General features: G+C 43.5%; 1 protein-coding gene across 9 annotated transcripts in view; it reads left to right on the forward strand.

Moving 5' to 3' along the window:
• The window catches only part of cno (adherens junction formation factor afadin), a 90,600-nt gene that overhangs the window by 59,002 nt on the left and 6,864 nt on the right, over window positions 1-24,734 (forward strand). For 5 of the 9 annotated variants that reach the window (XM_028313106.1, XM_028313112.1, XM_028313109.1 and 2 more), the window contains 22 exons: window positions 772-880; window positions 1,050-1,195; window positions 1,829-2,042; window positions 2,574-2,672; window positions 2,793-3,312; window positions 3,600-3,682; window positions 3,812-3,916; window positions 4,222-4,506; window positions 4,918-5,058; window positions 6,023-6,137; window positions 12,417-12,576; window positions 14,133-14,291; window positions 14,761-14,863; window positions 15,301-15,507; window positions 16,422-16,513; window positions 16,739-16,808; window positions 16,881-16,971; window positions 17,838-17,994; window positions 19,413-19,533; window positions 19,761-20,135; window positions 21,129-21,340; window positions 23,582-23,735. In XM_028313106.1, the coding sequence (XP_028168907.1) occupies window positions 772-880; window positions 1,050-1,195; window positions 1,829-2,042; window positions 2,574-2,672; window positions 2,793-3,312; window positions 3,600-3,682; window positions 3,812-3,916; window positions 4,222-4,506; window positions 4,918-5,058; window positions 6,023-6,137; window positions 12,417-12,576; window positions 14,133-14,291; window positions 14,761-14,863; window positions 15,301-15,507; window positions 16,422-16,513; window positions 16,739-16,808; window positions 16,881-16,971; window positions 17,838-17,994; window positions 19,413-19,533; window positions 19,761-20,135; window positions 21,129-21,340; window positions 23,582-23,735 (3,718 nt within the window). Of the gene's footprint in view, window positions 1-771; window positions 881-1,049; window positions 1,196-1,828; window positions 2,043-2,573; window positions 2,713-2,792; window positions 3,313-3,599; window positions 3,683-3,811; window positions 3,917-4,221; window positions 4,507-4,917; window positions 5,059-6,022; window positions 6,138-12,416; window positions 12,577-14,132; window positions 14,292-14,760; window positions 14,864-15,300; window positions 15,508-16,421; window positions 16,514-16,738; window positions 16,809-16,880; window positions 16,972-17,837; window positions 17,995-19,412; window positions 19,534-19,760; window positions 20,136-21,128; window positions 21,341-23,581; window positions 23,736-24,734 lie in introns of all 9 variants that reach the window. The other 4 variants (XM_028313108.1, XM_028313107.1, XM_028313110.1 and 1 more) reach the window with 4 other exon arrangements.

The following is a 24,734-nucleotide window of genomic DNA, read 5'->3' on the forward strand; positions in this document are numbered from 1 at the left end:
AATCTTTTTTTTGGGTTGACTTTTCTCAGATTTCTTTTTTTTGACAGATTCCCTATTAGTTGCAGATATTTGAAAAAAATAATCACCTTCCTATCTTTGATGCAAGATACAAAATTTTTGCTAGAAACATAAAAAATATGCTTTTAGCAAAACATTCTAAAATTTTCAACTGAAATGTATGAGAAAAAAAAATTAGTCCTAAGAAAGTCAAAAACATGTAACGGAATCTCCGACTTACCACTTTAGTGGAGCGATTACAGAAAATAATGGCCTATTAAGTACATGTTTTTTTGTGTTATTATGAAAGTTTAGGAAACTGCGCAGTTTTTAAAATTATTTTGGACCTATGGAAATTCTTTTTTTTCTCATACATTTCAGTTGAAAATTTTAGAATGTTCTGCTAAAAGCATATTTTTTATGTTTCTAGCAAAAATTTTGTATCTTGCATCAAAGATAGAAAGGTGATTATTTTTTTCAAATATCTGCAACTAATAGGAAATCTGTCAAAAAAAAGAAATCTGAGAAAAGTTAACCCAAAAAAAAGATTAAAAAAAAATTAAGCCACTAGGTCATAAAATTTGAAAAAATCTCAAAATTAACGATAACTTCTAAACTACGAAAAATCGTAGAACATACATGGGGGTGAAATCGATAGGTCTAATCCTCACCTATCACCTGCCTTCGGCTTGACACCTTACAAGAAACACCCTGTATATATAGATTCACATCAAAAAGAAAAATAAATAAAGTTAATTTATTGTTTCACTGTAGATATCGTGCGTCAACCCACTATCGGCCGGAGTTAACCCCCACGGAGCGGGCGCACAAGCTCACTGCGTTCCTGCACCACGTGGCCACTTTAATACACGAAACTGTACAGGTAAATATATTTTTTCATTAGCTATTCTTTTAACATTCATCCGTAGTTTTAAAGCCGTCTTTTTGGATATTCCTATATAACATTCCAATCTATTTATTATTCTTAAGATATTGTTTTGTTTTAAGAGCTCAAAGACTTCTAAGTATTATAAAAATATCTTTTTTTCTAGCAACGATGCAACGATTCGGCAGCTCAAGCTTTCTGGATGGCGAACGCCAGTGAATTACTTCACTTCCTGAAATGTGATCGACACATATCATCGTTTTCAACGCAAGCGCAGGATTTACTCCCTACAACTGTACAAAACGCCTTTAGGTAAATACTCTTTCATAATATCTTGCGATTCTAAGTGTAGGAATTTATAAATCACTAGCTTTCCGCCCGCGGCTTCGCGCGCGTGGACCACATTATCTACATATTTTACGGAACCCTATTTTTTTCCAAAATAAAATTTTGCCTATGTTACTCGTGGATAATGTAGCTTTCGAATGGTGAAAGAATTTTTAAAAACGGTCCAGTAGTTTTTGAGCCTATTCATTACAACCAAACAAATAAAGTTTTCCTCTTTATAATATTAGTGTAGATTGTGAATTCTTGAAACCACGAGACTTGATACATTTTTGTTTGTGGAATTTCTTTCGCCTTGTATCCTTCGCCTGAGTACCTTAAACTTAGTTTTGTGTTTACCTCCTGGCTTCCTCAAACTTTTTAAATCCAAACTGTCTTATCAGCCATTTATTTATTTATTTTATTGGGCTATCATCATGAGATACAGTATCATACACAATTAAAAAAAATAAGCCAAAGGTCTCTAGCTAACTGCTCCCACACAAACGATAACCACAGCATGCATAATATTATAATGTAAGCAACCCGTGAACTTTACACAATACAATAACATAATATAGTACCTGATTTTTAATTTCTGAATCATCCTTTTCTTTCCAGTAACCTAGTGACCTGTTTCCAAGAGGAGTTATCCCGAGCTCTAGCGACCCTCAGTAGTCCGAGCATTACCGATTCGACCGAAGCCACTGCGCCCACGCTGCAGACTCTAGCGGCTGCTATGGTCCTGCTGCGACGCTGTCGGGTCAACGCGGCGCTCACGATCCAGCTGTTCTCGCATCTGTTCCACTACATCAACGCAGTGTGCTTCAATAAGGTACGTAACGCTCGCGAGCATTCGCCTGCGAGCAAGGCACTGCGTCCGCGCTGCCAACTATCGCCGCCACCATGGTGCTCCTTCGCCGCTGCTACCGTAGTTACGTTCGTGCGTACGTGCGCGAATGTTCGATTGCAAGCGGGCTACCGTGCACATTTATTTTTTTTAGTTACCGCCTCAGTGCATCGCTACTGAGAAGAGAACCACCCAGAAACCGCGTGGTTATCGCGCGTGTTTAAACCAGGATTAAAAGAAATGCAGTCTCTGTAGGCATAGCAGCGTATACGCATACGTATATCGGTCACCTTGCAGCGCATGAGATTTAATTTTGGTAACACCACTGATCAGTAGATTAATGAGTATTCAATCTTCACCGAAACCAACTTATCAACTCCCTGTGAAGCGTACTGTATAATATCTTAAATTGGTAAACTTTTGCCAACATTCCTATTAAAGGTGACTGAATTTCTTCCACCATTTCTTTTCAGCTCCAGCACATATTGTTATTACATTTGATTTTTGTTTCCCCAGCTGGTGACGGAGGCGGGCAGCATCAGCGCGCGGTGGGGCGGCGCGCTGTCGGCGCGGTTCGCGCTGCTGGCCGCGTGGGCCGAGCGCCAGGGGCTGGAGATCGCCGCCGACTGCCACCTGGCGCGCACCATGCAGGCCGGTCAGTACACCAGCAGGGGACGGCCGCTGTCGGCGCGGTTCGCGCTGCTGGCCGCGTGGGCCGAGCGCCAGGGGCTGGAGATCGCCGCCGACTGCCACCTGGCGCGCACCATGCAGGCCGGTCAGTACACCAGCAGGGGACGGCCGCTGTCGGCGCGGTTCGCGCTGCTGGCCGCGTGGGCCGAGCGCCAGGGGCTGGAGATCGCCGCCGACTGCCACCTGGCGCGCACCATGCAGGCCGGTCAGTACACCAGCAGGGGACGGCCGCTGTCGGCGCGGTTCGCGCTGCTGGCCGCGTGGGCCGAGCGCCAGGGGCTGGAGATCGCCGCCGACTGCCACCTGGCGCGCACCATGCAGGCCGGTCAGTACACCAGCAGGGGACGGCCGCTGTCGGCGCGGTTCGCGCTGCTGGCCGCGTGGGCCGAGCGCCAGGGGCTGGAGATCGCCGCCGACTGCCACCTGGCGCGCACCATGCAGGCCGGTCAGTACACCAGCAGGGGACGGCCGCTGTCGGCGCGGTTCGCGCTGCTGGCCGCGTGGGCCGAGCGCCAGGGGCTGGAGATCGCCGCCGACTGCCACCTGGCGCGCACCATGCAGGCCGGTCAGTATACCAGCAGGGGACGGGTACTAATAGTCCCGTTAGCCCCTCGTACTAAGCTAAAATATGCTTGTATCACGAGTGAGCTCACCACAATGCGGGGACTGAACCTGCATTCCCCGGATTACGAGTCGGCCAGTCCGACCCCTTCACCGTCCGGCTATCGTGGCTTCAAGATGCCTGAAAAAAAGTCGACGCGCTCATGACTTTCATGTACGAGTGAATAGATTTTAACTGTCGATAAAATAACTTGCGATGACATTCTTTAATTGAGATTTTGTTTGTCACAGCCCGGCTGGTCCAAGGCACGTACCGCACGGCAGACGAGGTGCGGGCGGCGCTCTCAGCCTGTTTCAAGCTCAACTCCGTCCAGGTAATACAATAATCTAATTCATACTTTATTAAACGACACCTCAGAGTAGTCAAACTCCTGTTTGTCAAAGACATAAGCACTTTCTGTAGGCATTTTGCAATAAAATTGTATGAAATAATTCGTCTTTAGGTTCGAGCGCTGCTCACGCCTCTGGCCTCGCCCGACATAGTGGAAGCAGCTGTGGCGCACGCCCGGGCCTTGTCCGATGAACTACACAGATCTGATGGCAGAGAGGTAAGTTTACACCAAAATATTTCATTCACAACAGTTTGTTCCTCGTTAAAAACAAAATTGAATATTTTATTTATTATACGAATTGATAAAATATATAAATCATTTCATCCACGAAGACACGCCCCACCAATTTTTGGTCGAGGTAATCGCGGGTTGCGGGAGTTTGATTTGAGTAATCCGAACGTCATTATTGTAGTGCATGTATGTACCGATAACACTCAAACATTAGCGGTAGAATGGTGGAGCGCGTCTTCGTGGATGAAACGATCTATAACTTTCGAACTTAAAATGTGTTTCTTTTTTAGATCCGCTTAGAAGAAAGCGTATGGCTAGGCACGGGCCTCCTCATACCGGGTGACGGATTCAGCGCAGAAGTGGTCCGCGGTGTGCCTCCTGGACTCGCCGAGTTCGTTGCCCCACTGCAAAGAGGAGGGTTATGTCGCCTGGCGCACCAACCGCACGCGATTGGCGTGTGGACCGTGTATATGGGAGGCCACGCGCCCGCGAGACCGAGGCCCGACCCGAGGGTGCATATTATACAGCTGAATAAAAACTCCGCTGGGATGGGACTCAGTATAGTCGCTGCTAAGGTTTGTTATGTTTCATTACGTAAATGTAGATATTATTATGTACCATCCTAGACTGCATCTCACTTAACACCAGGTGCGATTGCGGTCAAATGTCTGCCTTGTCTTTCATAAAAAAATCATTTGTTGTTAATGTTGTGTGTATGACATCAAGTCAAGCTAAATACTGCAGAATCTTATGCAGTTGTAATAAGAGCTATTTGGCAATAAAAATATAGTCTGTTGGCATAGACATAAAAATGCCGCAGTGTCAAGTATTCCTTGGATATTACTTATTAGAAGTCGCCCTGTACAATTAAGCAATATGTTATTTAGGTTGTTATTGTTTCAAAAACAGTTGGATAGCGAGTGAAAAGTTTTGGACGCTAGGCTCAGTCGGGCAAAATCGTCTCAATTTTCAACCTTATTCCGCAGGGTTACGGTCAGAACAAGTTGGGCATCTACATAAAATCAGTGGTGGCAGGCGGCGCGGCGGCGGCGGACGGAAGACTCGCGGCCGGAGACCAACTGCTGTCGGTCGACGGGCAGTCGCTTGTCGGCATTACCCAGGAGAAGGTAAGCGATCAATTAACAAAAAAAAATTGCGCCATAGCTCTCCACAAGACTGTACTAGCAAGCAAGGTCCTATAAGATATTGTTTTAAGCGAGTTAAAATGCAAATTAAAGTTTGACATTTCGAAGATCTAATAAAAAACTTCGTCCATAAACGTGTTATGGAACGGTGCTGACATGTCCGAAGATATGCTCTCAACAGGGTACAGGTCAGTTAACTAAGCACGTTCACAGTACTCACACTTACGCAATTTCACTATACAGTATGTTTAAAAATAAATGATGAGTTAGTTTCTAGTAAAATGGGTGCGCCGCGCGCTTATTCACAGACACTACACAATCGCAATGTGTAAATGTGTTAATCGTGCCAGCTTTAGTTAACTGACCTGTAAGCAGACAATGAGGGCTATCGTTTTAGCGCTCACCAGTTAGCGCCACTGTAGAGTAAGGTCCTGTCACTTGCTAGTAGCGAAGACAGTGGCGCCAACGAGCGCTAAAGTGGTAGGAGGACTATCGCATTTGCACTCATCAAGATGGCGCCACTGTAGAGTAAGGTCCTGTCAATCGCCAGGGGTGCCAACTGTTAAGTATAAAAACGATAGCCCTCATTAGTGAAGGTCGCGGGAAACACCTGTACGTGAGCATCGCATCGGTCGTTGTAGCTTTTATCCAGCTGTAGGCGTCATTTGGTTGAAACAAACGAACGATGCTGTTTTGTGGCTATTTACAAACCTATTGTCTTTGTCTATTATGGCACAATCTATCTTCTATATTATAAAAGAAAGTCGTGTTAGTTACTCCACTTATAACTCAAGAACGGCTGAACCGATTTAGCTGAAAATTGTCAGGGAGGTAGTTTAGAGCCAGGAGAAGGACATAGGATACTTTTTATCCCGTTATTTATTGCCATTAAGGCGGAACAAAGTTCGCCGGGTCAGCTAGTCTCAAATAAATTATTCTTCCTTAGGCGGCGGAATACCTGATGCGTACGGGCCCGGTGGTGACGTTGGAGGTGGCCAAGCAGGGCGCCGTGCTACACGGGCTCGCCACGCTGCTCCACCAGCCCGCCTACAACAAGCAAGGTAGGTGCCGCCGCGATAGGGTCAACCGTAGAAACAAATCTTAGGCTGGTTTTAGAATCACGCTGACCGTCAGCGCTGACAGCCGAAATGTATGAAGCGTCGGCGCCGAGCGATCAGCGTCCCTCAGGAATCCCTTCAATGAGGGTTTTTGCGATTGAAAAATCCGTCAGATGGCAATACGTAGACGCGAGGTCCAAATGCTGCATGATTGGTAGTTTTTTTTTTTTATGCATAACAAGGCAAGTATTTGACCACAATCGCACCTGATGTTAAGTGGGATGCAGTCTAGGATGGTACATATCTGCCCTGTAAGTGCCTATTCACTCTCGCCTTGAAGAGGCCCGGATTATAGTTTTCGGGAAAGACAGCAGCAGGCAACGAATTCCAGTCCCTAGCAGTTCGCATTATAAAAGAGTCCTATTAACCGCCTCTGTGGTCTAGTGGTAAGACCACCTGCTTCAGACACAGAGGTCCCGGGTTCGATTCCCAGTGGGGGCAGATTTTTCTGTTCGGTTTGGTTGGTGGTAGGGCTTGTTCTAAGTCCGCCTGGCTAGCTACCACCATCTTACCTAAGTCTGTCGCCATAACAACAAAGTTAAGAGCATTGTTGTGTTCCGGCAGTTAGAGGTAAGATAGCCAGTTCCTCCGTGGTTGAGGATTCCGAGTGAAGCTCGCTTCGACCTTCGGCCTGATCATCACTTACCATCAGGTGAGATTCAGGCTAAGAGCTTCCTCGTTGTGGATAAAAAAAAAAAATATTTATTTTTGACATGACATTGACAGATATATTAAAATCCACCAATCACGCAGCAGTCAGACCCTACATCCACGTCCCGCCATCTGGCGGATTTTTCATTCGCGAAAGCCCTCAATACATACATATTGATATGTCAGCGCCGACGATCAGCGAGCGGTCAGCGCGATTCTAAAACCTGCCTTATTGAGTATCAAAAAATTCGAGCATACGATACGCGCACTAAAAGGGACATCTGTTTAGTATATTTCGGCAGCGGCGCGACGAGCATTTCGTTGCGGTGTTTTACTTGTAAAAGAATTCTCGTCAACACCTTTCATCGTTGCTGTGAGTGCTGTGACGCCGCGACGCTACAATCCCGTGTAATGTGACCCCTCGTTCTAATATAGACAACCGCACATCGGACGTGTATGTTGTAAAGAAACATCTAAAGTACGGCCAACGAGAAGCGATACCAAATGTAAACAAACCCAATGTCATGGTCATTTGGAATAGTAGGGGTGGGTTGCACCACCTATCTTTAACGGTAACTATGACGATAACCGGTGCTTTTTGTATGGAATTTGACAGATTTTTGACGTTTGTCAAAGTTAAAGTAAGATGGTGCAACCCAGCCTAAGGGTTTGACTTTGACATATTTTGGCGGGAGAACGAGACATTACGACAAATACATAAGATGGGAAGAGAAAGAATAGATTGTCAGTTCGACAGTCCAATCGACCTTTTGTATCGCTGCTAGTTGGCCGTACTTTATCACAACTTAAGAAGATGCCTATGTGGTTAACTTATAGTGCTGTTGTCTGTATAAGACATAATACTTCTTTATCGATGCCAAGCGAATATTATGATGATTAATATTTCAGGATGCTTATATATATCTAAAATCAGTCGTCTGTTTCATGAACACGTGATATGTACCTTTTAAGTGACAGCAAATATTATAGTTAAATTAAGTACATAATCAAAGAACAGACAATAAATAATAATTGTCGGCTAATCGGTGTGCGCTCAGAGGAGGTGCAGTACGAGCACCGGCTGCGGCGCAACTCGGGCACGTTCACCAACACGCACCCCGCGCTGCTGCGGCCCGCCTCGCCGCGCACCGAGCTCGCCACCGCAGGCACGATATATCGACACTCGATGTTGTCGCCCCGTAATACGTGTCCCAGCCCTACGCGGCGCTTGCACAACACTCGATAAACCTTGATCACACGTACCGAGTAAACGGGCGAGACATCGGGACTATTCCCACCTCTCGTTCCCACCACTGCAACTCCTGTGTAGCCAGGATCTACAGCTTGACCGTCACAAAAACCCAACCAATGAAGGTCAAGTTTGTCCCGGGGGAAAGTTAAACTGTCATTGGACCCGCAACGAAATTAATCAGAAGAACATAGGAGGAGTTCGAAATTAAGGTTCGACTTCCCTCCATTGCAAAGCGGATGACAGGTGACAAACAAAGGTTTAAAACCTTTAAGAAAAGATTATGCACCACGGACAATAAATTAAATTGAGGGGGCCTATCTTATGAGCAATTAGCAACTACCTGCCAATAATATTTTTCACAAAATCGCTTAAAAGCACGGAAATTTTTCCTTGTCGCGACAAGATCGGTGTAATAAATTGCGGAAACAGATGTATGTTGTATTGAATTAAGCATTATAAACGGGCGAGACAGTAAAATTTTTACTCGGTCGAGACAGTTGGGTGAGCGAGTCACATACTCGAGCGCTCGGCCGAGCACTCGGCGTAATGTTCATACACACCGAGTACTCGGCCGAGAGCACTGTCTCGCCCGTTTGCTCGGTACGTGTGATCAAGGCATTAGTGTCAATTATATTTGCGCGTCAGAATACGCTTCAGTTGAATGATCGGTGATAAGAATGGGATTGAGTAGGCTAATTGATGGGCGGTAATAAACGATACTTATTGAATGAAATTCAAAATTAACTGTCATTTTACGAAATTGGTTTATTTCAAAATAAAGCTCCAAACAGAGGCTAGGAGGGCTTAGCTTAATTTTCTGTAAACACTATCTCGGCAACTGTTCAACTTCATTATTAACGACTTCGAGTCTTGTGCAACGTCAATTACATTCCAACAATTTCAAGCTTTTGTTTGTGTTGTTGCTGCCGAAACAATTACTCCCCGCAATTATGTTTTTTTTTTGTTCTACGATCGAGAAAATTACCTCGTTTTATTTGCAGTTATGGTTAGTATTTTATTTTCGGTTTGAATTTATTTCGCTTTATTATTCTGCTTTTTATCTGATGGCTATTGTGAATTTGAATAAGTATTAGGAGTGGAATAATACAACGCAGTCGACGTTGCAGGCTACGGCCGGCGGCCATGCGGCGACCGCTGCCACCTACGCGACGAGTCCAGCGAGACCAGCTCCGACGAGAGCGAGCCCTGCTACCCGCACTACCACGGCTCCATACCCCGCCTCATCATCACCCTAGATAGGGAAACTGAACAGCTCCAAGAAGATTTATCACCGGACACCCCCGGCTGCCCCCTCGAGCTCAAATGCGAGGGTCCGCCGCGATCTATACCAGTGTTCACGTTCACGTGTGAGGACTTCGACGAGCAAAACATCGGCAGCGACACCACCACGTACGACAGCCACGAACCACCGCCCGTCCCCGCCCCGCCACCGCCCCCTCCTCGGCCCTGCGCCTGCGACCAGTCCAGCGAGAGTGGAGAACCCATCTGCCTCCCCCCACAGATGAGGCCCATCGACACGAAGCTCACCCTAGACCTCTTCAACGCTCGCCCAAAGGACCACGAGTACTACCGCGGGCGATGCACCGGCGTCGACGAGTGCGTCAGCGCCTGCGACTGCTGCCGCACGCCGCAGCCGGAGACGCAGCCGATCCCCTTCATTGACGAACCCAACTCCGAACCGGTCATCTTCGAAAACGACGGCGCTCCTCCCGAAGTCGCCACGCCCAAAATTCGCCGAATACTCCCTTCGCTGTCCTTGGACCAACCCGACGAGGTGAAAAAGGAGACCGCCGATGCCGTTTGCCAAACGCCCTCCTCTCCATTGGAAGAGAAACCGATACCGACGCCCGCGCCGAGAAAAATAGAATTAAGCTTAGATGTAAAAAGAGAAGCTAGGGAATTTAATAATATTCATTGTAGACTGAGAAGGGCTCTGTTTAATATGTCGAAGTCGTTTTCGAGCAAATCGGAAGACACCGACGGTCCGTCCACTTACTCCACGTCCGAGTCCTGCGGTGACACGTCGAATGTTCCGCCAGTCAAAAGCCCGGCGCAGACGCCACTCGAGACTGGTGCCAAACAGATACTCGACTGCGTCGATAGAAAATCCTGGAAATCGCCGGACGAGTACAGGCCGTCGTTCGGTAAAGTCAAAGCTCTAACGAAGCACTTTAACGATATTAATTTAAGCTACAGCGTCATGAATTACAAACGAAACTGCCAATCTAGTCCAAACTTAAGCGGTCGCATCGAAAAGTCGTTTAAAGTTATAGATAACATACAAAGTAGTGCTAGTTTAGCTGATATCCACTATGAATCCAATAAAACCGATACCACAGACACTAGAGGGGAGAAAATGTCGGACGATGAAGTGAAGAGCATTCTTATCCAACTAGAAGACTGGTCGAGGTATGGCTCGCGAGGAAGCGAGGACACATTGGCTCAGGGTAATGAGTTCGAACTGCCTAATTTGCCATCGGAAGAACACGCCGAGGGCACTGGCTTCGTTTTCAACGAGATTATTGACAAGAAGCCGCGGGTGATAACTCTCGAGAACATCAAACTGAAGTCGAATCAGTCTAGCGTGAACTCGGAACAAGTGAAAACAAGTAAAGAGTCTGTTCGGAGCGACAGCTCGGAGAATCGATTGCCGAGAGTGGTGGGGACGACGGAAAAAGGGTCGGTGTCTCTCCTCGACGTGTCGAAGGTAGAATCGCGGCGGGAGTCGTACTCGACGGTGGTGCAGAGCTGTCCGAATATCAGCAGCAGTGCTCGCGGCCGCAGCGCGTTTGTCGGCTGCAGCTTGCACCACAGCTGCCCGGCGCTGCGCCCCCCGCCCCCCTCGCGTAAGACCCCACACCACGCATGATATAGGTGTGTTATAGCAGAGTAAATACAAATGAGTAGGTCATCTTCATAGAAACGCCCGAGCGCGGTTTGTATGTGAGCGCGCCAATACGTATGCGGCGCGCACGCACACTCTAACTAAATTTAGCGTGGATTAGCGGTGAGGTGCGCTGAATTTTGTCAGTGTGTGCGTGCGCGCCGCATACGTATTGGCGCGCTTACATACAAACCGCGCTCGGTGCGTTTCTATGAAGATGACCTACTCATTTGTATTTACTCTGGATATAGTTCCGCACTTGCGATGTTATCTGTGTATGTTCAACCGCACTCACACTTTTTATTTACGGGCATGACGTCGTTTTATTTTTTATCAGCACAGTTACAGTATTTTTCTAAAGTTCGTTACTTTATTTGCGAATGTGTCACGCCTTTTCTAGTCATTTTGTTAGAGTTCCACTTGTGCCCTAAAACTTTTCCCAAATCCTTACGAAATTGGACAATAACAAACTAAGGTGCAAGTGGGGCTATTTTTATTTCCTGTATAATTATTTATTTTAATAAAGAAAATTAGTCAAATTATTATTTCTATTTCTTTTTGTTTATAGTTTTAGATCCTTCTTTATTTTTCTTTCTCTGTATTATTTTAGGTTATCGTAGTCGTTCTCATTGCTGTGGGAAACTCTGTAACACACTGTAAGGTTTCTGCGAGGGCTTCATTAAAAAAAGTCGCACAATCATAAAAAAAATTGAGAACGTAGCTTAAGTATTTAATTTTAAGCTTTTGTAATATTAGTAGTAATTAGTTATTTATTGTTTTATGTTAGCACAATAAGTTAGTATGTAATATTATTTTGTATGTTTTATACCTCACATACATCACTCGCTTCGGTACTTAACGAAAATAACCGAGTAGTGTAGCCAGACTTCGTTAAATCTAAAACACTTCGGGCCTTTGACTCGGGCGCAATACCGACAACAGTCGGACGAGGCTAACGCCCGTATTCACAAACGATGCTTGCTTAATTGAAGACAGCAAATCGAACGCACAGCGTTAAATAGAGCTCTGCGATTGGTTCATGTGTCACCCTGTGCGCACTGTGTGACCTCATAGTAATGTAGTTATTAAATTTTTAGCGTTTGGAGTCGCATCTCAAACTAATTTGAAAATTATAAATAAATTGAAAAATTGAACTGCCTAAGGCGGGAATTGAACCCACGACCTTCCGCTTGCCGGGCGACTGCTCTTCCAACTGAGCTACTTAGACACTGGATGAACCCGTTGAAATTTTCTTTTGTCTCATAGTAATGTTTGTGAATAACGGCGTAAGCGACGTTTCTCGAAGCGAAGTAAAGTGCGTGTCTACTTTCAACAAACTTCAACCGAATTCGCGAGTAGTGTACCTGAGATATTTAACCACAACAAAACCCAGTCTAACCTATCCATCGTATAGGAGCAGGCAGCGCGCCGGGCGTAGGCGGCGCGCGGCGTTTATCGGAGCGGGACTTACCGTCGCGGCTGGCGGCCGAGCCCGTGAAGCCCAGCAAGAGCACGCCTGCGCTGCACCACGCCGCCCAGCCGCCGCACGCGCACCCCGCCTACCTGCAGCACAGGTGAGAAGTACACTCATGTATATGTCGCTCAACGAAATTTGAGGCAACAACTTACTCTGATAATCCTACTAATATCCCACTAATATTATAAATGTGAAGGTTTGTGTGGATGTCTGGATGTTTGTTACTCTTTCACGCAAAAACTACTGAATGGATTTTATTGTAACTCTACAGTATTATTGTTTATATAACCCAGATTAACATATAGGCTATAATTTATGACGATATCTGACAAATAAAGAAGAACGGTCACGCCCCATACAAAAAAAAACCAGACCCGACAGAAACGAGACATACCTCAGTGTTTTTGTCATGGCTTAATTAGTTAAATTATATATTATTTATATTCGAAATCTATGTATAACACCAAAATATTACCCATTGTTTTTGTTCAGGCGTTATACAAAAACTAATACAAAATGCCTATTTATCAACAAAATTGGTAAATATATGTATCTAAATGTCTATTACAGCTGCTATGGAATGTATCTAGGTGACCTGGAGATACAGCCGGATTATACAGGGTGGTTATACACATGGAACGATAAGTGATCTCACTCGATTATTTCTAAACTATACGAGATATCGAAAAACTAGTTACTGATTCTGAAAGTGCTTCACGAGCTCTTTCAAATGGTACCAATAATAGGTTACAGATTATGGAAGCTGGTACCATTGAATTTTTGGATTTTGTAACTTCTCGTTTCCACCCTGTATAATCCGGCTGTATCTCCAGGTCACCTAGATACATTCCATGGCAGCTGTAATAGACATTTAGGTACATACATTTACCAATTTTGGTGATAAATAGGCATTTTGTATTAGTTTTTGTATAACGCCTGAACAAAAACAAAGGGTAATATTTTACTGTTATACCTACATAGATTTCGAATATAAAAAATATATAATTTAACTAATTAAGACATGACAAAAAAACTGAGGTATATCTCGTTTCTGTCGGGCCTGGGTCACAGATGACCGTTCTTCTTTTTATTGCAAATTCGCTCCTATAATAGCTGTATCCCAATCCCTGGACTGAATCCTAGTGTTTGATCCTTTGACGTGCCGTCGTCTATACCTGCAGCACAGGTAAGATAACACTTCGCATACCTATAACACAGGTATTGAAACACTATGTGCCTATGGTACAGGTAACAAAATACTCCATCTTCCAACTGGTGAAAAAATAGAACATAATTTACTTACAAAAAATGTGATACATGTAAAATCACAATTTTATTCCTCCTCCTACCAAAAGCACAGCTGCAAAGGTGAGAGAACAATCAACAACACAGGTACACTCAACCTACCGAAAAAGTAGGTTAAATAATAGTGTAACACTATAACAAAGTTAAAATAAACACTCTGCCTACCGCAATCTCAGAAAAAAGCTAAATCAAGCTTTGGAGACACACTTCATTCATTCGTCTGAACTTACACCGATGTTTAGTATCACAGCAGCACACACACACAGTAAAATAATTTATATCATGTGCATACAGCTAATATAATAAGATGATAAAATAAATAATAACAAAGTACAATTTGCATTGCAGTGCAACGTTGAACCCATCGCAAACGTCGGGCCCTGGGTCGCCCAACGCGTGGGCCAACAAGTCGCGCAGCAGCCACAACTTATCGGCGCCGCACGACGGTGGCTTCTACCAGAACTTATCCACTGTGCACGCGTCCCACCACCACACGCTACAAGACAGGTAAAATACATCACTCACTTATCACACCCATTTTTACAGTAATTTTCTCCCACCTTGCAACGGAGGGATGTCGATATTATATTTCGGAACTCCTCCTATATTCTTCTGATTTTAAATTCGTTGTTGATTCCAAGACAGTTAGCTATCCCCAAGAACTACTCGACTTACTTTCACTGGTTGGGGGCTTCATTGGAGATCAAGCTGTAAGCTAGAGTCCATGGATCTGCATTGAGATTCTATACAAGAATTGCAGTGGTGGGAAAGTGTGGTGGGATAAGTCCCGTACCCTCACGGCAAACATTGTGGCAACATTGTGTATACCTAATGTGAATACGCTAATGTGAATACGCTAATGTAATAAAGCCATAAACGATTGAGTATCGAAAAAGTTTTGACGCTTGATTGACATTGAAATCAGCTAAAAATATATTTTGATCCTTTTCCTAACTTTACTTCGTTTATTTAATAGGTGGTCATCGCTGCGTAGTTCAACGGGCAGCAAACGTCCCCAGTCGGCGCACTTCTCGGCCGCCGCCGCGGAGCAAGCTCCGGAGTCACCGTTGCACCAACAGGTATGTTAAACTCTTTCCCTAGCAGTTAAGGAACATTAAGGTTAAGAACTCACGGCGCGATTTCCACCCGCGCCTGCGGCGGTTGTGGAATTGCGGTTTTATTTCAAAACTCACGGGAGCGGTCATTCTAAGAACTCCGCGTGCTAAGTTAATGGTACAGAATGGTCGCCCGTCGATCGGGCGGTTTTCGCGCGGGCGTAAACCGCCGAGCGGGACCCGATTACAACCGCGCCCGCTGCGGGCGAAAACCGCGTCGTGAGTTTGTGCATTAGTTTTTACATAAGTATCTGCATTCTACAGAAGCTGCGGGCCCGCAACCGCCGCGGGCGCGGGTGAAAATCGCGCCATGAGTTCTTAGCCTAATTGTTTTCCTAGTGTATTTTCATGGTTCACTTCCATTTCTTATCTAATACAAAACAATACCTTGCTTTGGCCAGGTGCCAAACACAATGACAGTACGCGCGGCGAAGCTAGCAGAGATGTCGGAAGAAGTTTCTAGGCGGATGCAGGCGCAGTTGCCGCTCAAGCCTGGCCAGCTGCAGCACTCGCCCGCCCCACATCAACACCTCGCCCAGAACCAGCATCTTGGCCAGAATCAGCACCCTGGTCACCAACATCCTATGAACCAGCATAACCATCAACAGGTAGATGTTTTTACTTTTCTTTTTTCAGCCAAATGACGTCCACTGCTGGACAAAGGCCTCCCCCAAGGTTTTCCACAATGAACGGTCCTGCGCTGCCCGCATCCAGGCTCTTCCCGCGACCTTTACCAGATCGTCGGTCTACGTCGTTTTTACTTATGTAAAAAAATATGCTCTTATTTTTATGCCCGTTTTCATCATCAATCCCTAATTTTTAAGTGACCCTATAAAAACAAAATGCCTGTTATGTGTTACCATAGGGGTCACTTAAAAATTAGGGTTTGATGGTGAAAAAGGGCATTAGGCTGCTTCTCCTCGGTAAATGAAGCGATACTATTGGTTCTTTTCAAACACATCCCTCGCTACGCATCCTCGCACATCTCTGGTGGAAACGCAACCTTACTGTTCTTTAAGCGCCTTAACCTTCGCTCTGATTGCTTAAAAGTCTTAATATTTTCACAAATATTATAAAAATAGATCATTGTGTCGAAAGCTAGTGCTATCTGTAACAATATGCTGTCGTATTTATAGTTGTCCAACACTGAACCGTCCCAGCTATGACATTGAGAGGAGGGCGCTACTATCAATACTGGGTTATTAGTTCCGACTTTCCCCCTTGACGTATCAGCATCGGTCAACGAGTGATTTGCACGCTTGGTACTAAAGTCTGGTCGCCGAGCACGAAGAATTTCGTCCAATGACTCCAAGCTACCTATCCTTATCGCTCGCGCGTAATTATATTGCTGTCGCGACTGTGCGACGGGCGGCAGCAGTGAGTGTGCGAACGCTTGGGGTCATTGGACAAAATTCTACGTACTCGGCGACCGGACTATAGACATAATGTCAAAACCAATATCACTAGCAGTAAGATTGTCATTTACATGAGTGACGTCACATATAACATTGTTTGTTTCCAGCAGATGGGCAGCCAGCAGCAGCTCTTACAAGGCGCGCCGCAGCAGCCGCAGTCGCCGCCGCCGCACCCACACCAGAACGCCAAGCCTTCGAGGTAATACGCCATTTTCACCACATTAACATTTAATTTTACGGCAATATTACATTGCGTCAATGTGGTAGCAATCTACATCAATATCGGATTTGGAACATTTGATATTTTATGTAGAACCGGAAAGTGGAAAAAGATGATCAACTGTGTGACAAAAGTCGAAGTAATGTCTTCCAAGAACCGAATGAATGTTATATTAATTTTCATATTTCTGATCTGATTTGATAGATACGACTGGCACCCGCCTGGTCCTCCATCGCCGCAAAGGTCGCAACCGCCTGTCGCTCCTAAACCGCAAGTAAGTGGAACTGGTTATTTTATTTCAAAGTAACATAAAAGTTCATATTTAAAAACTTGTTATTTTCTTTAGCAGAACGTTCGAAGATCAGACAACGATTTGGATGAACAATTTCAACAAATGCAGCAGAATCAAACTACCGGCACTGTCCAACCAGAAGATGGTAAGAGATTTTTTTGTACAGTTTATTTATTATTTTAGTTCATGAGCACGATATCATTTGTAAATATTTTGTTAACTTAAACTCGGGAAAAATGCTCTAAATATTTAATGATTGAACGGAATGATGAGATACAGAATGAACTTCGTCTTCTTGTGGGTGTTGTAAAAGGCGTATATGGGAGAAATATGAAACATCGGGCTTTCTCGATGTCAAATGCTACAATAATTGTTTCCGGTAAATTGGACAGGGTCATGTTCCTGCAGTAGAGACTAACCAAGGTCTTTTTCAAATAAGATGAAAACGTCAGTCCTTCGTTTGAAAGACCCCGTACCAAAGACCCTAGCCGTCAGTAAATTATTGTCATTTCTATAGTCTGGTCTGCGAGCACATAGAATTTAGTCCAATGACCCCAAGCTACCCATCCTTATCGCTCGCGCGTAATGAGGGCTATCGTTTTAGCGCTCACCAGTTGGCGCCACTGTAGAGTAAGGTCCTGTCACTTGCTAGTAGCGAAGACAGTGGCGCCAACTTGTGAGCGCTAAAGTGGTAGGAGGACTATCGCATTTGCACTCATCAAGATGGCGCCACTGTAGAGTAAGGTCCTGTCAATCGCCAGTGGTGCCAACTGTTAAGTATAAAAACGATAGCCCTCATTATGTTGCTGTCGCGCTCGCACATTCACTGCGGGCGCTCGTTTTCGGCAATTACGCGCGAGCGATAAGGATGGGTAGCTCATTGGACAAAATTCTACGGCTTTAGCAACGAATTTTCGGTGTGCAGTCGACTAAAGTCGGGCTCAAAACGTTTTATTTGAAAGATCCCTAAATGACTTGAAAATAATTCGTGATATTTGATTTGTCGTGTAGAGCGCTACGTGGCGAGCGCGCTGGAGCCGCCGGCGGTGTCGGTGTACCCGGCGGGCGGCGGCGGCGGCGCGCGCGCTCAGCCCGCGCACAACCCGTGGCAGCGCGAGGAGCGCGAGCGCCAGGCCGAGGCGCGCCGCGCCGCCAACAGGGCGAGGAGGTGAGCTTCATAATAATAACCAGGGATGTTATGGATATCCGTAACCGTAACCGATTCTGCCATACAGAAGAAGAAACGGCCATGCATGTTCTTTGCTCATGCTTCCCGCTTATGAGCAAAAGAAGTATCCATCTCGGGCGACACATCATGCACCCGGATGAGATAGCAGATATCACTCTCCAAAGAATCTGAAAATTTATAGACTCAACGGGACTAAGCAGTGAACTCTAAAGACAAGGGCTGCCACAATAGATCAAACCTGGTCGAGTTGGCGCAAATAAAGGCCCAAAAACCAATAATAATAAACCGTAACCGAAACTTTCGGATATCCGAAATAAAAAATATCCGAAACCGTAACCGTAATCGATTCGGAGACAAAAGTTTCGGATAGTTTCGAATGTAGGCAGTTTAAATTGTTTTTTGTATAGAATTTTAAGTAAAGGCATAACAGCCTGATTTACCTTTATAATGCCATCTAGTATCAATTCTTTTTTATTACTTTTTATTCGATGTAAAGTGTGCGGCCATGAATGAACCGTGTGAGACAACTATTGCAAATTGCATTCTAAAGCACAGACATCCGTAACCGTAACCGAAACTTTCGGATATCTGAAATAAAAAAATATCCGAAACCGGTATAATATTATTCCTATATCCGTAACCGTATCCATAACCGAAACTACGTATCCATAACATCCCTGATAATAACCACTTCAATCATTCGCCCTATAGCAAGATGGAGCCACGGTAATACTATCATACAGTATTTTAACTTCATATAAACAGACGAAACCGAGCTTTCCTACGAACGTCAAATCTCGGGAAGCGCTCGAGATCCAAAAGTCGGGGGTGTGTGCAATGTGCCGCAATAACGAACGGACGTCGGTCGCCTAGTGTTGAAAATTACTAAAGTGTTTTAATATGACTGACCGTCATTTACGGTCCAATTGGTCAAAAACTAATTACTCACTCGCCCTCTAGCAAGATGGAGAGCCTTGATACAAACTTGCCAGAAGACGCGCAGTTCTCTTTAAAATGTCACGAAAGCCAAGTTAAATAATATTCTTGTGTAAGGAATAAATAAGTCAAGTAGCTTATTGAAATAACTTTCTCGAATCTCAAATTGGCAGCAAACTGCCAAAATCAAAATAATATCTTCATTATTGTACAACCTTTATGCACAATTACTAATTACTTTTTTTTATATAGTAAAACACAAATTGCTATGCCTACCATTTGTTTTTATGTCAACAATAACTACCACCGCGAATCAACAGCGTACAACGCCATCTAACTTGAGCAGTTTCCGTATGCCTGATATAACTAAGTGGCGAAATCCCTAACTTTAATCTTATTGCAGGTGCACTCATATATTATCATTATAAAGTATGTAAATAAAACAATCTGTATATCCGCAGGGACGCAACAATCGCGCAGCTACTGTCTCTGGGTGCGGCGCGCACGAGTGTACAGAACCAACAACTTCGCGCGTTGCAGCTCGAGCGAGACTTCGAGCGCCGCGCCACGCAGCAGGACCAGGTAAGCGATAGTTTAGAATTTATTGGATAACCATGCACACATAACTGGACTGTAGCAAATTATTTCAAATTATCGGATCGTTGTAAAAGTTAAAGTAACTTTGTAAAGTTTTAACAATTTTCCATAATATAGCATATTATTCAATAGTCTTTTAAAGTTTCAAATTAAGGCACACACGTCTATCTATCTAAATCCCGAGCTATAAATTCCGTTTTTTTACATAACAGGAGGACGCCAACACAGAAGGCGTCGCCGACGACGACCGCGACTCACCTGAGCCTACCGCCCGGCCTCAACCGCCATTCTCTCCGCCTTTACATCACCAGCCGCCCCAGTCCCACCAACTACATCAGCCACCTCAACAAATGCATCAGCACCATCAGCCCCCTTCACAGCATCACCAGCCCCCTCCACAGCATCATCAGCCACCCCAGCCACATCATCAGCCACCTCCACAACATCATCAGCCCCCCCAACATCACCAGCCGTCGCCGGCGCCCCCTCAGGCGGCATCGCCCGAGCCGAGAGTTCACCCTCATCCGCCTAAATCAATACTCAAGACCAATCGTACTGATATGTCAAATGGATATGCCACGGAAGCGGTAAGTAACTTTCTTTAAAAATTACTAAGATGGCACAGCGACCCAATGATAGTCTTGGTCTCTATGGCTTGGAAAATAAAAACTTCGGTGTGTTCTGTGCCACATTTCGCATGATGTGGAGATTGCGCAGTTCCTTAAGTGGCAACTTTTTTTCCCTTGACCTGAGGACCATTTCTGTTATTGTCTACAGCAAAAATTAGATCTAGTTTTACGCATATAAGTGGGTATTTTTTAAACCTTTGCACTATAATATTTTATTTGTAAATCCTTGTCCTGTGTTTCCATACACAAACCTAAGCTTTCCAAGGCACGACATCTACTCTAGATATTTCCAGAGAAATCTTGCATTACTGTATATCTACACCTATCAGTGTATTGTCAACTGTAAACTCATCCTTTTATGAAAACTTATATGAAAATGTTTTAATGAGGGTTTTCGCGATTGAAAAATCCGCCAGATGGCAATACGTAGAAGCGAGGTCCAAATGCTGCATGATTGGTTATTTTTGACATGACATTGACAGATATGTCAAAATCCACCAATCGCGCAGCAGTCAGACCCTACATCCACGTCCCGCCATCTGGCGGATTTTTCAATCGCGAAAACCCTCATTGATATAATGTATACTCTTTTTCACCATGACTTTAGTTTGATACACATCAAAGTCAGTTCAGAACCATAGAATAGAATAGAATAATTGTTTATTTGCATAAAACATGGTATACAGTTGTTACAGCTATAAAATAAGTCCACATGTTTTGCTACATCAAGAAGCATGCAAGTTTGAATATTAATACATAAAAAAGAAACAATGTCATTATAATTATATCAATTTTCAACAGTACAGTACAGTTTTACAATAATAAAATGTCCAATAAATTAATTATGTCAGCTATGTCAAAAATTACATTTATACATATTTGAATGTCAAGAAGTCCTTTATTTCATAGACCTTAAAGTAAAAAGTATTTACATTGATTGTATCACTACAGCATGTCCAACCGCCGCAGCCGTCATCAGAAGAGCGTCGCGCTACCGAGATGTCTGCGAGTATGTCGGCGCTTCACATCGTGCCCGCCGCGGCCGCCGCCGGCCCGCAGTCGCCGGGCGCCGCGCCGCCCGCGCCGCCGGCCCGCGGCTCGTCCTTCGCCGTCATGGCGGGCCGCACCAGGCAGCATGCCGACCCGCTGCCGCCGCAGCCACAGTCAGTATAGTTTTTAATTCAATTTTAACATGTTATTTTTGTCAATCGTTTTGTTCCATTTCAGTTTTTTCTTTTCAAATGAATCTTGTATAGTCTGGTCCGTGAGCACGAAGAATTTTGTCCAATGACCCCTAGCTACCCATCCTTATCGCTCGCGCGTAATTATATTGCTGTCGCGACTGTGCGACTGGCACCCGCAGTGAGTGTGCGAGCGCGATAGCAACATAATTACGCGCGAGCGATAAGGATGGGTAGCTAGGGGTCATTGGACAAAATTCTTCGTGCTCACGGATCGGGCTTTAGATTATTTTTATAAAATTAAACATATACAGCCTTACTTATAAACGTTTATTAAAATTAAGACACAGTTTAACGGTCTATTAAATAATATCTTAACTTAAAAACGATAATTAGTGTTAACCAACGTCTTAGTGACTGCTTAAATAACTGTCAAGTTAAACAGCGTCGGACCCTTGTTTAAAGCCCTAATTACCAAAATGGCGGATCAAAAAGTTAACAGCTGATGCGTGACGTGCCATGCAACGCGCTGTGTTGCTGCGCTGCGCGAAGATACACACAAAAAATAGCATGAAACACATGGCAAAGGTTGGCGCAAACATAATACAAAGTGAAAACAATAGATAGACATTACAACGGTTGGTGTTTCTTAATACCTACACAGTTAAAATAATTCAATGGACTAATAATACACAACATGTTACGTCGGCGAAACCCGAAACACTAAAAAGACTTGAGTTAAACATTCCGACAATAAAATCCTAAAGGCTTCCTAAGGGTGCATGTGCGTGAGAAACTAAAATTACCATGCCTTAAAATTGCGCTAAAAACTAACAAAGCATTTACATCTTAAGTTTGTACAAGAAGTATTACAATTATCTAGTGTATATTATTATAATTGGTACATAATTTTAATATGGCGTATGTGGGACATAGTCGCTACAGTACTTTTGTTTGTTGTTGTAGACTTGACAGTTGACTGACAGACAGCGTTTCATTTGACATAACTTTGACGTTTATTATTCTTAATTTTAGCATTGGCTTTCGGCATTTTGGCATTAGAACTGGTCTGAAGTTCGGTTCAGGTGGATTTAAAAAAGAAAATCTCTAATTAACAGTTGATTAGTTAAGTGACGCTTAAGCAGTGTTTATAAGTGAGAAATATTTAATTACTGATTAAGAAGTTAACGAGTCATTAGTTAATTAGTTGCTTAGACGTTGATTAGTTGATTTTTATAAGTAAGGCTGATAGTTTTTTTTATTGGTATTCAATTCTTATTTCTATCTTTATAGCTTTTTTTTCCAAATAAATTCATTTAACAACTTTTCAATTTAACTCTAAGGTTTCAGTTACATCTTAGTTTCTGCCATAGCGTCCGTTGAGAGACCACACATGACGCGACCAGTTTGAAACTTTCAGTTTCATTCATAAGAATCATCAGAAAGTTGCAGTTTCGTTGCAGTTGCGTTTCACCGTCTGTTCTGGGCCTAATGGAATCAAGTTTCCCACCAATTTTTTAGTTTTTGAAAATAAAACTCATGTCGTTTAGCGTTAAGGCGTTAGGTCCTTCATTTACCACTGGTTGAATAAAAAATATTATCTTTCTTCAGTGGACACTAATTGATCTAATCATGATACTTAATAATATTATGTAAAAAGCAAAATAGCGCGGAGTGTGCTTTGCACATAACATTGTAATAAAATTGGTAATTCATTCTTGGGGAAATGTATTACCATATTTAACAAAATACCACACAACCTTGTCGAATTACCAATAAACAAATTTAAGATACATATAAAAAATACCCTTATGTCCAAAGGGTACTACAAGGTTCGAGACTATATTGATGACAAGGATGCGTGGTCAGTTCAGTCTGCACATATTTGATGTACTCGAATTTGGTTATTCTTAGCGTTAGATATTTCCCGGCAATTAGTGGTGACTGAGTTTGTTCCGTCGTTTCTTCTCAGCACTTGCCATATGTTTGTCTCGAAGCGCTGGTAGGGCCCAAAAGATAAGGAGACATGTAAAGTGCCCCATAAGGGTTAACTTTTCTTTTTTATTATTTTTTATGATAATTTTGACGTTCATAAGTGCCACTTGTGGTCTAAACTGAATAAATACTTTTGATTTTGATTTTTTTTTGAATAAATAAAACGCAGTCTACCTCCTAAACAATGTGAGTGATTTCTAAATACGTAATTGAATTTTGTTTCCGTAGGTCGCCAGTGAGCGCGGGCCGCGACAAGCGCGTGTCGTTCCACGAGCGGCCCGCGCCCGCGTCCCCGCCGCCCGCGCCCGCGCCGCCCTCCACCTCGCCGCCGCCGCTCGACCCGCCGCAAACGCCGCATTCACAGATTAGGGAGGATCCCGACGTAAGTAATGATATTATACGGGGTGGGATTTTGTTATGCCACCTGGAGGGAAAGTACTTTTAATACTGTAGATAGAAAATTTTACTCGAAAAAAACATTCCTTTATTTTTGAAAAGAAAGAGAACTGCACTTAAAGATTTTATAAAATTTTTCGAACATTCGGAATAGATTTAGTGCTGGGGTATTTGTTGTATAACAAAATCGATTATTTCCGCGGTTCATTAATCGATTGCAGTGAATACTTAGTTATTAAAAAATCACAAAAATGAACTATATTTTTCGTTTGTTGACTTTAATAAACGCATAGAAAATAAATTAAAAGTTTTTAATTTAAAGAAATAGAATCAGTACTTTTTAGGAATTGTTTTTTTGAACACGAAGTCCATGGAATTTGAATATTATCAATAAAAATTGTTACAATAATATTTGTAATTAAAAAAACATGTTTTTTGTTAAATACCACCTATTACAAAATATTTCTCTAAAAGTAGGTTTTACTAACTCTTAGAAAAAAATCGATAGATAAATCGCTATGGTTTAGTTATGTGACATCTCTATAACTTTCAAACTCGAAACGTCATACGGATCATCTTACGTGAAAAAGACTATACATATTTACCTCTCAGTATCTTGAGGCAACTTAAAAAATTACATTCTGTGTTTTTATTATTATTTAGGCTGTTAAATACTGCAGAGTATTTAGTACACCATTTTCTTTATTTTCTTCCATCATACACAAGAACACGCGTGCGTGAGTCAATGTTCGCTCGTGTGTGAGGCCTTGTCGAATAGTATCCTGTAGGTGGGCTATCGTGCGTGTTTTGTTTTCGATGTAAACTCGCGGAAATGAACAGGCCTGGTAATATCTACACATTAAACAGCCACTTTGCTCTTTGTAAATAAAACGAATGTAAGTGACACAGTAATTGCTTTACTACTAGTCACGAGCGTATACATACAGATACATTGCGCAGAAAAATATTGACATGATGATGACTT

This window comes from Ostrinia furnacalis, unplaced genomic scaffold (genome assembly GCF_004193835.3).
Source record: "Ostrinia furnacalis isolate ACB-3 unplaced genomic scaffold, ASM419383v2 OfSCF4153, whole genome shotgun sequence".
Taxonomy (NCBI): domain Eukaryota; kingdom Metazoa; phylum Arthropoda; class Insecta; order Lepidoptera; family Crambidae; genus Ostrinia; species Ostrinia furnacalis.